This window comes from Lagopus leucura, unplaced genomic scaffold (assembly GCF_019238085.1).
Source record: "Lagopus leucura isolate 7727_CA_CO unplaced genomic scaffold, USGS_WTPT01 Super-Scaffold_100034, whole genome shotgun sequence".
In the NCBI taxonomy this organism is placed as follows: Eukaryota; Metazoa; Chordata; class Aves; order Galliformes; family Phasianidae; genus Lagopus; species Lagopus leucura.
The window spans coordinates 4,531,600-4,544,399 of NW_024962283.1; the positions used below are offsets into that span (position 1 = coordinate 4,531,600).

The window sequence follows — 12,800 nt, forward strand, 5'->3', positions numbered from 1 at the left end:
CTCGCTGTCCTGTGAGGAAAAAATCCTCTCCTTACATCTAACCCAAACCTCCCCTCTTTTAGTTGAAAGCCATTCCCTCCCGTCCTAGCACTACCTGCCTATATAAAAACCTCACTCTCCTCCTGCTTAGCAGCTACCTTTAGGCACCAGTAGGCCACGACGACGCCTCTCCACAGCCTTCCCTTCTCCAAGCTAAATAACTACAGCTCCCTCAGCCTTTCTTCATGAAAAGCGCTTCAGCCCACACACCACCAGGCCGCGGCTACCCAGCCCTCGGCGAGACTGCGAGCTCACAGCGCGCTGCCCTGCTGCTTCCCGAGAAACAACCCACCTCACACCACCCTGCCACAGCCACCCTCACCCCACCCGCTACTTCCGCCCGGGCCGCCGGAAGTAGGCGGTACGCGCACGCGTTCACCACGTGACCTCGCTTCCTTCGGCGCCTGCGCAGGAGCAAACGGCGGCCCCGTTGAGCGCGGGCGGCTCGGCCGCGGCATGGGGGGAACGGCCGCCGAGGCGGATCGGACGCTGTTCGTAGGGAACCTGGACCCCAAGGTCACCGAGGAGCTGATCTTCGAGCTGTTCCATCAGGTAGGGTATGCCGCCCGCCGCGCTTTATACTCGGGCGGGTGGGGCGGGGCCGGGCGGGCGGCCTCCCGGCGCCATAGCGGGGTGGGCCCTGGCTGTGTACGGTGGCTGCGGACGGACAAATTTCTGCCGAGTGCGGACCGGCGCCCCCGCGTGGGCTCTGCATCTCATGTGCAGCCACAGACGTCACCTGGGCGGTCCAAAACAAACAGTGGGATCTAGTGCACCCTCAGCAGTTTGCTGGTGACACCGAGCTGAGTGGTGCCAGTGATACGATGCAAGGAATGGATGTCATCCAGAGGAATACCAGAACAGGGCGGTGAGGTGCTGGCACTGCTGCCCAGAGAGCTGTGGGTGCCCCATCCCTGCAGGCACTCAGGGCCAGGTGGGATGGGACCCTGGGCTGCCTGAGCTGGTGGGGGGCAGCCCTGTCCACGGCCGGGGGTTGGGACCAGATGATCTCCAACCTGAGTTATTCTGTGAGTCAGATATCACCTGGTGCATTGGTGGGATCTCTCCTGCTGCTTCATTACACACCGCTTGGTTTAGGTTTTCCTTGTCGGGAAGCTGCTTGATTTGTCCTTTAACATTGCTTTGCTTTATAATTCACAGGCAGGCCCGGTAATTAAAGTTAAGATCCCTAAAGATAAAGATGGTAAACAAAAGCAATTCGCATTTGTGAGTTTCAAGCATGAAGAATCTGTCCCATATGGAATGAATCTCCTTAATGGGATCAAGCTCTATGGACGGCCCATCAACATCCAGTTCCGCTCAGGTACGCAGAAGCATTCAGTAGCCCTGTTGCTAGATGGAAAGAAAACTGCCACCTCCTTCCTTCCTCCTGATCTGGCAGAGTTACAGTTATTGGCTTATAGCAGCTGTTGCTTGTGCTTCTGTCGCAGTGTTGCTCACCTGCTCCCTGGTGATGCTGCAGAGCAGTGCTGTCACATAGGGTTGTGCTTTTATCCTTGTGCTTTAGCGGGGGATCTGTCTGCCAGTTTTGGGCATGGGCAGTGCCCAAGCTGAGGCTTTTCTTTGATTTTGTTTGATTATTTTCTGTACCCTTGAAGGCCCTTCTGAATTATCATGCTAGTGCTAAACTCTGCATCTGACTCAGGTAAAGAGAGGCATGTTGACCAGAACTGCACAGCCTGATTGCAGCTTCCCCAGCTGGGCATTAAGGCAGTTTACGGTATCTTGTTTTGGAAGCTGGGTTATGTACTTTTGCAGATTGCTGATGATACTTAAAAGCTAATTAATCCCGTGGAAATAGTTAGCATCTTACAAGTTCGTTTCCTATCCAATTTGCTCCAACCTGTGTTTGCGGATGTCACGTTTCTCCTCAGGGAGCAGCCACGCATCTCAGGACAGTAATTCGTTATGTTTGCCACATGGAGCAGCCAGCCTGGGCCCTTCTGGCACACCACATCCAGCCAGCAGGTATGAGGCTGCACCAGTAGTACACTTGCATTGTTGAAGCTGGAAAATGTATTCACACATTTAGCTTTCCTGATTCTCATTCCAAGCACAATTCAGCCTTTCTTCCCTGTAATTAAGTACTTGCATTATTGTTACCCTCAGCACCCTACATTATTGGTACCTAAAAACCCAATGCAAAAAAGAACAGCATCATCTTGAAAGTGTTTTTTTCAGAAGATCTGTTTCACCAGTGCTTCTGGCCCAAGTGACATTTCTTATTAAAAGGTGTTTTCATACAAGCATAGAAAAGATCTGGTGATGTGAAGCGAGTACTGCCTCATACCCTGTGCAAGCCTGTCTGCACTTTCTCACAACAGTAGTTAAGGGTAAAGCTTATCTATTTTTCTTTTTCCTAATGGTAGCAATGCGACTACACTGCTAATGCCCCTTAGACTGGCCATAGTCTCGTGTTAGAAACATTTAAGACTAACTTTCCTTATCTTTTTTTCTGCAGACACGACAGGAATACTGATGGTATGGTAGCAGCAGGGTTCTCATCTATGCAGAGGCCTTTGCCACCTCATGACAACCTTCAGAGACAAGCAGGGGTAAGCTGTGCTCTTCTGTTCATGGTGTCTAACCCTGCAGTCACTCACAGCTGATGGATGATGACATGCAGAGGAGTTGTTGCCAATTTTCAGTACTCAGATGTTTCCTGTAATTATTGTATTAAATTGCAGGAACATATTTTTGGAGTGTTCAACTGACAATTGCAGAAGATAGACGGTTCCTTCTGCTGAGCTGTTTAACACTGGGGCAGTCTTTGGGCTTTACAAGTTGAGCTGCAGATAAAGCAGTCAGTAGGAGCCAGTCTGTGTTCAGTCTCCTTTTGTTGGTGCATTTCCATTTTCCCTTGCATTTGCAGCTTGATTAACGTCAAAGAGGCTGACAGAGGAGTATGAAATGTGCCGTAGAATAATTTGAGCACCCTGCCAGCAGGAAAGTGCATTGAATCCACTGGGCCTTTTTCCTTCTGTTTTTCAGATGCACGGCGCTGCGTGGCAGCAGTCTCAGCCTGGCTTTGCTGTGCCTGGGTACCAGCACGGCCACTCCCTCGCTCACCCATCAGCCTCCCACATGCTGCGGCGTCCGGACATTGCAGTGCTGCGCAAAAACAGGATGGGCTCCCACCCCTACTACCCAGACAACAGGCATTTGGGCCGAGAACAGCGTGCAGGGGACCGGGGGCCTGACTATGGCAGGGGTAAAAGGGATGGCTATGAAGACAGAGGGCACATCTCTGAGCACCATTACCGGGGGAGCAGAGATGAGCCATTCTACGACGATAGGAATCGCAATGCATGGAGCCACGATTACGACAGCAGAAGAGAGAGCTACCGAGAGGGCAGCTGGCGCTTGACGCGGCACTGACACGTGCAGTGGGCTTTAAAGAACTTTATGCAAAAGAAAGATAAATCAAAGTTCCCTTTTAACGTTTGTAAATCTAGTGACGTCGTAATCCTCCAAACCTAGCAGCTTGATTTTAAACGTGTGAACTCTGCACCTCAGGGCTTTATGCAAGAAAACAAATGTGCCACAGTTTCAGAGAAAGCATCGTGCATTATAAAGAGTCTGTGTATTTTTGTAGTGCAGCTGAGGGAGGCCTCTCTGTTCCAGGTGTAGCTGCACATCTTTTTAAACAGATTTTAAGTGGTACGATGCTTTGTGGCATCTCAGCGTGTTTTGATACAGAAATGATTCCTTTTGTATACCCCTCGTCTCGGAGAAGAATCCTACCAAGTCTCCCTGTGGATAAACCATACTCCTTTTAATGCTGTGTCAGTCTGGTTTCGTTCATTCGACTCACCCATGTTTTATCCTTTGATGGTGTAATTCCTTCACGAAAAGTCCCCGTGGTGGCTGGGAAGTGGAGCCAGCTTGGTTTAACTGCAGCCACGCGGGAACCAGCTGCAGCCTCACGCATTTCCCTAAGGGTAGAAGCAAACAAGATTTTAAGCCGCCCCGTACCTCGCAGCGGAGCACCCGGTACCCTGAGGGAGGTCCCGCGTCGCGCCCCGCCCGCCGCTCCCGGCGCTCCCCGCGGCCCAAACTACGGCTCCCAGCGGCCCTCGCGCTCTCCCCCCGCTCTCGCCCTGGGGCCGCCGCCGTGGGGCATGCCGGGAAATGTAGTGCGGCGGCGGCGCTTTGCGGCCTGGCCGCGATGCTCGGCGGCAGCCGCGGTGGCCTCGGTCGCCTGCGGAGCTGCGCCGGGCGGCTGTGGCGGGGCCGGCGGCGGGCGGCGGCCATGGCCGGAGGCGGCGGCATGGGGCAGCGAATGGTCTGGGTGGACCTGGAGGTGCGGGGCGTGCCGGGGTAGGGGGCGAGGGGGTCGAGGGGAGGGTGGCGGGGCGGCCCGCGGAGGGGGAGGGGGGGGGAGGCCGCGATGACGGTGCCGCTCCGCTGTGTGGCAGATGACGGGCCTGGACGTGGAGAAGGACCAGATCCTGGAGATGGCCTGCCTCATCACCGACTCCGACCTCAACGTGCTGGCCGAGGTAAGCGCGGCCGGGTCCGGGGAGCCTCGGCGTCCCCAGGGCGGCGATCCTCGGGATGGGATCCGCTGAGCGTCGCCGTTTTCTTCTCCGCAGGGCCCCAATCTGATCATCAAACAGCCCGACGAGCTGCTGGACGGCATGTCCGAGTGGTGCAAGGAGCACCACGGCAAGGTACGGCCGGGGAACGGCGCAGGTCGGAGTTATGGCTCGTGGCGATCTCAGCTGCAGAGGGAGAAGAGCTGTTCTGAGCCCAAGGGCCGCGCTGTGAGGCTGTTCCCGCAGTCCCACGTGTCGCTCAGGGCACGCTGCAGCCGTGTGTGTGTGTCTGTAACGCTGGGAACTGCTTGATTGTGGGGTTGGTATCCGGGCTTATTGCTAAAGAAGGGGACAGGCTCTCTGACAGGGTCTGTTGTGGCAGGACGAAAGGAAATGGTTTCTAACTGAAGGAGGGGAGATTTAGATTGGAGATAAGGAAGGTTTGGCAGTGAGGGCGGTGAGGCGCTGGCACAGGTTGCCCAGAGAGGCGGTGGTGCCCCGTCCCTGCAGACAGCCAAGGTCAGGCTGGACGGGGCTTTGAGCACTGCTGAGCTGTGGGTGTCCCTGTGCGCTGCAGGGAGCGGCACCAGGCAGCCTTTGAGGATCCCTTCTGACTCAAACCATTCTGTGATTATAAGTCTGAACAGTGCTCAAAGCTGCTTTCTAACTTGAGAATCATCAGCAAAGGACAACAGGCAGCGAATGGATCCAGGAGAGGGACAGAGCAGCAGCACACAGAAAGCTGCAGACAGGGTGAGATAAGCCTGGGCAGCTCTGTGAATAGGATCCAGCACTCTGATGCCCGCTGCTAATTGCCACATTCAAAGCATTGTGCCCCTCAGCATGAGATTAAGAAGTTGGATTCAGTTCCCTGCAACTCCTCAGCCAGTCCCTCCTGTCAGACCTCCTCTGCATGGCGTGAAATAAGCACAGAACAGCTCTTACAGAGAGGAGCAGGACCTGCTGCAAAGCCCCAGCTAACAGTAGCTACAAAGTTGGCAAAGAATAGTCCAGAGCTGGCAAAAAGCAAACTTATCAGTGAAAATTAAGGCACTTGTATAACTAAACAGACTGATTAACTGTGTTTTTGCCTGTCCCCCTCAGCGTTGTAAGCCTAGTTGTTTTTTTTTTTTCTTTCTACTAAAAACTTAACTTTTGCAAGAATAGATTATTTTTTGGTTCTTTTAGTCACCAAGGAAAACTTCTTCCTTGCCCTTAGCAAGAAAGTGAATGGATTTTCAAATCCTTGATTACAAATTTAAATTCAAGGCAGTTTTCAATTAAGTGCTGAAGTTTTAAGATACTCACAACCCCTCCCCCCTCCCCCCTTTAGCATCTTACTCTCCCTAGGAAGGATTAGCAAGGGTTTGGAAAATGAATATTAATTTACTGTGATGGGAGCTTTTCCCCTTCTGTAGTTGAGGACACAAACTCAACTTCAGCTCACAAGTGAATTGAAGATGGTAGCGTACGTTATCGCTGCTCCTGAGGAGCTACTTATTTTTAATTGACTAAGAAAAGAGAAGCAATTAGAATATAGATGAAAATGCAGCCACATAATGAATTTTTTAACCACCACTTGGATCTGTCAAGTAGATTTTTGCGGCACAGTCACGGAAATATATAGCATAGCCAGATGGAAATAAATCACTGAGAACACTTAGAGCAGATTTGACATTTAACTATTGGAAAAGAAAAAAAAAGAAAAAAAAAGCAGCAAGGAGCTTTTCTGATTTATAGGAATCTTGATAAACACTTAAGCCAGGATTCTGATTATTTCTGTTTATTTATACATACTGCTCTATGCTGGGGAGGCGAATGCCTCTCGTTAGGCAGAAATATAATACTCTCCTGGATCATGTACATGCAGGTGTGTAAATGAGGCTTGCATAATGGCTCAGTAATTGAGAGTAACGCCCCAGAAAGTTCAGCAACAGAGAGGAAACTCAGAGAACGTCGCTGTCATTAGGAAAGTTCTGTGGTCACCTTTACTTGTGATGGTTTGCACGTCTTGAAGAGGTGCCCTAAAGATATCCAGAGTGAACAAAGGCGATCGGACCTGCCAGAATATTATCAAACAGAAAGTGAATTTGTCCTCTTACCTCATCCGGCCGTGCTGGGAGCAAGCAGCGCACGTCTGCCTGATCTTTTGCTGCTGAGCATTTCTAGAAATATCTGTGAAGATAATGTCTGTCTCGTTTCTGACGGATGGCTCTTTCTTGCAGTCTGGCCTTACTAAGGCTGTGAAGGAGAGTAAAATTTCACTGCAGCAGGCGGAGTATGAGTTTCTGTCCTTTGTACGACAACAGACGCCCCCCGGTCTCTGTCCTCTTGCAGGTAAAATGGGTTCTTTCTTAACAATAGTAATAATGTCATCCCTCCTGCAGTTCCCAGCTGGATGCTGAAAGGCCGGTTGATGCACATGGCAGGGATGCTTTGGTTTTCTGCGCAGAGATCTAGCGTGCAAATCAAAATCTGCAAGTGGAGAAAGGTTTAGTAATGGCATCATCTATTCCATGGGTTCCCTAAAGCAGGCGTTGCACGTCATTACTGCAAGAAGCTGAAAGTTCTTTTGAGCATTAATGATTCATTGTACAGTTATAATTGGGAAGGGCAACTTAATGGCCGATAGCAACTGTAAAAATCTGAACTGTAAACTGAACAGCATCTTTCCTTCAAACCAAGTATCAAACACAAACCTTCCAGTTGTCCTGTTACCTGGCATTGCACTCGGGACGTTTCCATATGGCCTTGGGATTCTGCCTACATGAAATTAATACCGATGCCTCTTTTCACTCGGTGGAAAACCCGATTCTTGTGTAATGCTTTGATACTTATCTGTGTGACAGAAATTGTAGTAACTGAAGAATTAATATAGGGATTATGTATTTAAGCCATGTGTGATCCTGAAATGAGAATCTGACAAACCTTTACAATCATATTTGCTAGAAAATGAGATATATGAGCTGCTTGTGAATAGCTTTTCATACCCTATGATCTTTCCCAAGCTTGCTCAGCCTGTTTCTAGTTTAGATGCTCATAGTAGCTTTGCAGTGCCTTTGAAGAAGTGTCTTGTTCTGTGTCTTTGTAGGTAACTCTGTTCATGCAGATAAGAAGTTTCTTGACAAGTACATGCCTCAGTTCATGCGGCATCTTCATTACAGGATCATTGATGTGAGCACCGTCAAAGAACTTTGCAGGTAAATGTTCTCCAAATTGAATATCTCTATAAAAGATAATCTAGGGGAGCCTGCGGCGTGGCACTGACATGCACCTTTCTAAAACAAGGCTGAAGGCTGCTGGATCATTGCAATAGGGCTGGGATGAAGCATGCCCACCCCACCCCGAAGCCCTGAGCTCCTCGCTCCAGGCACACAGCGCAATGCATGGCCATCTCATTCTTTCATATCTTCCTCTGTTCTGTTCAGGCTGATGGACAGAATGAGCCATAAACAACTCAGAGTGGGGTCTTCTGGTGTTTGTAGCACTTGGGTTCACAGGGTTGTGCCTTCTCTGTGTGCCAGTCTAACTTCTGAGCTTCTTTCACCAACTGTAACAAACCCAAAGCAGCCCCTGGGCATGTTACTGAATCCCAATTTCCTTTTAAAGTGAGGTTTCTTTCCACTTACAGACGCTGGTATCCAGAAGAATATGAATTTGCACCAAAGAAAGCAGCTTCTCACAGGTGAGGTTCCTACTTTTATCTCTAACAAAGCACGGCTTGTCACGCAGGAACCATGCGCCTCATGGGCAGAATGTGGAGCTGTGTGCTTCCTTTGATTTCCAGTCATGTTTGTTCTAATGAAAAAGGCAGCAGAGGTGGTACGATTGTGCACCCTGTCACACAGTTTGTATTCTCCAGCCAAAAGCCTGGGTAGCGTAAGGAAAGGAATTACAAAAATACAGAGAATCAAAAACGTCCTTATCTGTTCTCATTCCATGTGTTTACTATTCAAGCCACAATGCTTGTTTGGCAGTGTGGATACATCTATCACTTCTTAGGCATCACGGTGAGAAACCACATGAAAAAGCTAGCTGAACGGGGCTTCTTTTCTGTCCTTGAATTGGGCAAAAGTTGTTCATAGATACTCTAAAATTGGAAGACTGCACATAGGGAGATAAGAGTTCTGTTCCTGGCTATTTCCTGAGTTTGTAATATGTCAGAGCTTGTTCTCCTTTCTGTGAAAGGGTTTCATTTTGAGTTTCGCCCCTGCCAGCATCTGAGGCATCCTTAAAAGATGGGCTTGCTTTGAGGTTTTTGAAGGAAATATTCTATGTAGTATTGACACGTAACTTCTAGAAAGCTACATTTGCTAATATTGCGAGCTCTTCTGAATAGAGATTGTGGGTCTTGTGTAAAACTTGGGATCCATAGGCTTTGTTAAGTCCATATGCACAATGAGTGTATCCATTTTGCTCTTTCATCTGCTCAGACTAAAGTTGCACACCCATGCACTGGAACACCTACCCTGCCTTTTTGTAGGTGTTATTTGGTACGTGCAGCTCTGACTTTTCCTAAATTGCAGTGAAAGGAAGTAGCTGCATCTTTACCTCTTTGTTTTGAGGTGGCTTTGCTAGGCAGGAGAGCAGGCTGTGGTGGGAGTCACGGGTAGGTGTGCTGCACAGTGAAAACCTGCAGTAAGATTGCTAGTACTGCACAGACACACAGGCAGAGCAGGCAGAGCACAGTAACAAAAGGCACTGGGTCCAAACAAGTCAGTCACCTGTGCTGATGGAGAAAGCAGATGAGTGGCCAAAGCAGGAGCTGCAAACAGGTCTCTTGAGCCCTCGTCTCTTTGTCGTCTTGGATCGATGGTGAATTGCTTTTAATAGTTGAAGCTGTAGAACCTGCTGGCTTTTGAGAGCTTCCATGTCCCACAGTGACACGAACTAATAAGCTGTACATTACTCTCTGGTATGCCAGCCTTGGTAGACTTTTATTGCTTTCCAAGTACCTAAGAATAGCGAGGCTTGTGTTTATTTCTGACAGATTTGTGATCCATGCATGTCAGAGTTTTATTTCTTTATTTCTTGCCTGGAATTTTTTAGAAGCATTAGAATCTAGATGTAGCTGGAGACGTGTGCAGGCATTTTGAAACTCTCCTTAATTCTCTTTCAGAGCGCTTGATGACATCAGGGAAAGCATCAAAGAACTTCAGTTCTACAGAGATAGCATCTTCAAGAGGAAAACGGATGAAAAGAAAAGGAAACTAATAGAGAATGGAGAAAGTGATAAAACTGCCAGCTGATTGCTCACCTTACCAGGCCATCCCATAGCATATACTAGATGAATCTCCAGGTTCTTTTCTGTTTGCCAGTCTTTTGAGATGCTGCACCCTTATGTTACCTTGTTTCTTAACAGTTGATCAAATGCAGATGGAAGTCCAAGTCACTGCTTCTTTTCTGTTTGAGTAACAAATCTACACACTCAAATCTCAACAGCTTCTTTGTTTATATGTAATAGGTAAAATCTGCTGTTTGATATTCCTCTTCCTCTGGTTTTAGATGCAGTCTTTCACTACACAATAAAAACAGTTCTGTTGAAGGATATTTTCATGCAGTCTTTCTTTTATGTTAGATGTATGTTCTTAAAATACTCTGCTCTATAACAGAACTGCCATGTACTTCCCAATACTTAAGGCAGATCACGTGGCAAGGTGGGTCACCGTGTGTAGCAGGGACAATAACATCCCAAAATGCAAAGACACGAGCATCGAGATTGAAGGAAAAAAAATCTATTGCTGATTATTGGGCAAAACCACAAAAGTAATTGAATCTTTCTGCGTCTGCACGTCCTGATGTTTGCTGCATTGGTAATTACTTCATGTAGCAGCTTCTAAGGAGAAAGTGCTGCAGAGCTTTACCAACATTAAGCTCTTTGCTAATGAAAATAGCAGTGGGGAAGGGTCTGAAGTGCTGGCCCAGAACTGTGGTGATGTCTGAATCTGTCCCCTGCTAGCTTGTTGATTCATGAGAGATGTATTCATTTTCTTTGATCGCACGTTCACGGGCTGTGATTATGGACTGTCTTTGCTCTGAATTAAATCTGGTTCCACAGCAAGCAAAAATCTGGAGTTCTTCAATATGAGAGATCAAAGCATTTAAGTGTTAATGGCAAAAGAAACAAAGAATAAATATTTAAATGTTTAAAAGTAGCGTGGTTGTGCCGCGAATAAAAGCAGCAATTAAACTGTGCAGCTGCTTTTTCTGTGCTGGGTGCTTGACTGAAGAATCGATTCAAGTCTCCTCTCTCAGCTCATGGCTTCTACTTTCAAAGCTTGTTTCAGGTTTTCAGATCTATATTACAGTGCACTGCAGTAATTGGCACAGAACCTCTCTATTGTGCAATGAAATCTCAAGTCAGTTGCAGGTGAGCACTGGGAAGCACTGGGGCACACACTAGCACTAGTGATGCCATTCTTTCTCAGGTCCAGATCCACAGATTTCATCAGCACTTATTGAAACCTTCAGAAAAGGGACTGGTGGGCTTCTCAGTCTTCTGTTGAGGGATCAGATGGTTCTCCTGCTTTTTATTTGCTGGTGATGTTTTGCTGCCCGGTGAGCACCAGGGTTCCTCGGCCTCCCAGGACATCCTCACACTCTGTGGCTGCACCTCCCCATGCCCTTGTACTGATTTCTCATTTCCTGATGTATTTTCTTTGTTTTTCCCCTTTTCACTTCCATTTACAGTGCCTAATATTTCCACGACTCCCTTGGCAGTGTGAATGAATAGGTTAAAAGCTTGCTAAACAGCGTACAGGCTTTACTTGAAGTGCATGAGGAGTCACACTGATTTAATGGGAGTGTTATGCGCTCATTGAACCATTTTGTGCATTCGTTTTTTAGGATGGAGCTCTAATTGATGGGGAGGAACACCCACAGCACAGCGTGTTACAGCATTGGTGTGAGCGCAGCTCGGCTCAAACCAGCAGAACCCATTTGTTTTCAAATAGAATTATTAAGGTTAGAAAAGATCTCCAAGGTCACCGAGCCCAATCCCAACCCAACCACGCCGTGCCACTAAACCCAAGTGCAACATGTCCACAGTTCTGGAGCACTTCCGGGGACAGTGACTCCAAATGCATATTCAGGTCTCCTGTTCTACATGAACTCATCACATACAGAAAGGGCAGCCTGTGAACCAAACACCCTTCAGCTTACGTGGGCTTACAATGATAGTGGCTGGCGCTTGGAAGGTGTGCAGGGTGCCATGGTCCATCTCACACGTGCTCACACTGCTCCCTGCTTTCAACTCCCACCATCCACATCAGTGCAGCTTTTCACAGCATCACAGCTGTTGGCCAAATCCTAATCGAGGAGCCATTATCAGCAACAGGCAAGCAAGATACATCCCAGGGTCAGCCTGTGGGCCTGGCTAGGAGGAAAACCACACACTGTGCAAACGGAGCACATTTGAGTTAAATGCATTGCAGAAAGCAAGAAGCACACAGCCCCTCACTGATCCTGCAGTGGTTTTCCAGAGATCTCCATTTTGCTGTTGCAACATGGCCCAGTACTGCAGTGTGTGGTGATAGGCTGCTACCCAAAACAGCACGAGAGGGGAAGATTATCACGTTTACTGTCCCACACAGAATGAAAACCTGTTGCTTTTCTGCGCCCACTGTACAGGCAGCATGTTTTAACACATTGGCTTTCTATGACAAGATCATGTCCTGAGCCATCTGAATATACAAATGCCCTTTCATACATGGTAGACCTATGTATAACAACACAGACATCTCCTATGTACTCCTCACTTGAGTTAAACACAACTGCCTGCTGATTCCACACCGATACACCTCCATGACTTACTAATATCAACAGGCTTTGCTTGCTGTTCCCACTGTGTGGACACTATGGCAGTGTCCAGAGCAGCTCCAGGAAACCCCTTGTACATCCCAATGCTGCATCCCTGCTCCTGTGCTCCTCCAGCACCAGTGGGGCAGAGGGCAGTCCCAAAGGTGCCAGCAGCGCCCCTTCTCCTGCACCAAACTGGGATGTGGAGCAGAGCTAAAAGCAGACAGGCAGAGGAATGGTTCACCAGCCTGCTGGGTGCTCACACTCCCCATTTTTCCCTCCATTGACTTATTTGCTCAACTTAAAGGCAGAAAGAAAAAAAAAAAAAAGAAGAAAAAAGAGAAAGCTGTTCTTGCCAGTTTTCCTGCAGGGACTCTAATCCTGCTCCTGGTGGCAACAAACCAC

General features: G+C 48.3%; 2 protein-coding genes across 2 annotated transcripts; both read left to right on the forward strand.

Moving 5' to 3' along the window:
• The first annotated feature begins 435 nt into the window (after positions 1-435).
• RBM7 (RNA binding motif protein 7) lies at positions 436-3,839 on the forward strand. Its single transcript, XM_042882629.1, has 5 exons — positions 436-591; positions 1,201-1,363; positions 1,935-2,028; positions 2,522-2,615; positions 3,052-3,839. The coding sequence occupies exons 1-5, from the start codon at positions 496-498 to the stop codon at positions 3,436-3,438; spliced, it is 834 nt and encodes a 277-aa protein (XP_042738563.1). The 5' UTR covers positions 436-495; the 3' UTR covers positions 3,439-3,839.
• A 389-nt stretch (positions 3,840-4,228) lies between these two features.
• Positions 4,229-10,148, forward strand: REXO2 (RNA exonuclease 2). Its single transcript, XM_042882441.1, has 7 exons — positions 4,229-4,363; positions 4,479-4,562; positions 4,656-4,733; positions 6,824-6,935; positions 7,690-7,798; positions 8,230-8,283; positions 9,718-10,148. Exons 1-7 carry the CDS (start codon positions 4,229-4,231, stop codon positions 9,845-9,847), a joined length of 702 nt encoding a protein of 233 aa, XP_042738375.1. The 3' UTR covers positions 9,848-10,148.
• The last annotated feature ends 2,652 nt before the right edge of the window (positions 10,149-12,800 follow it).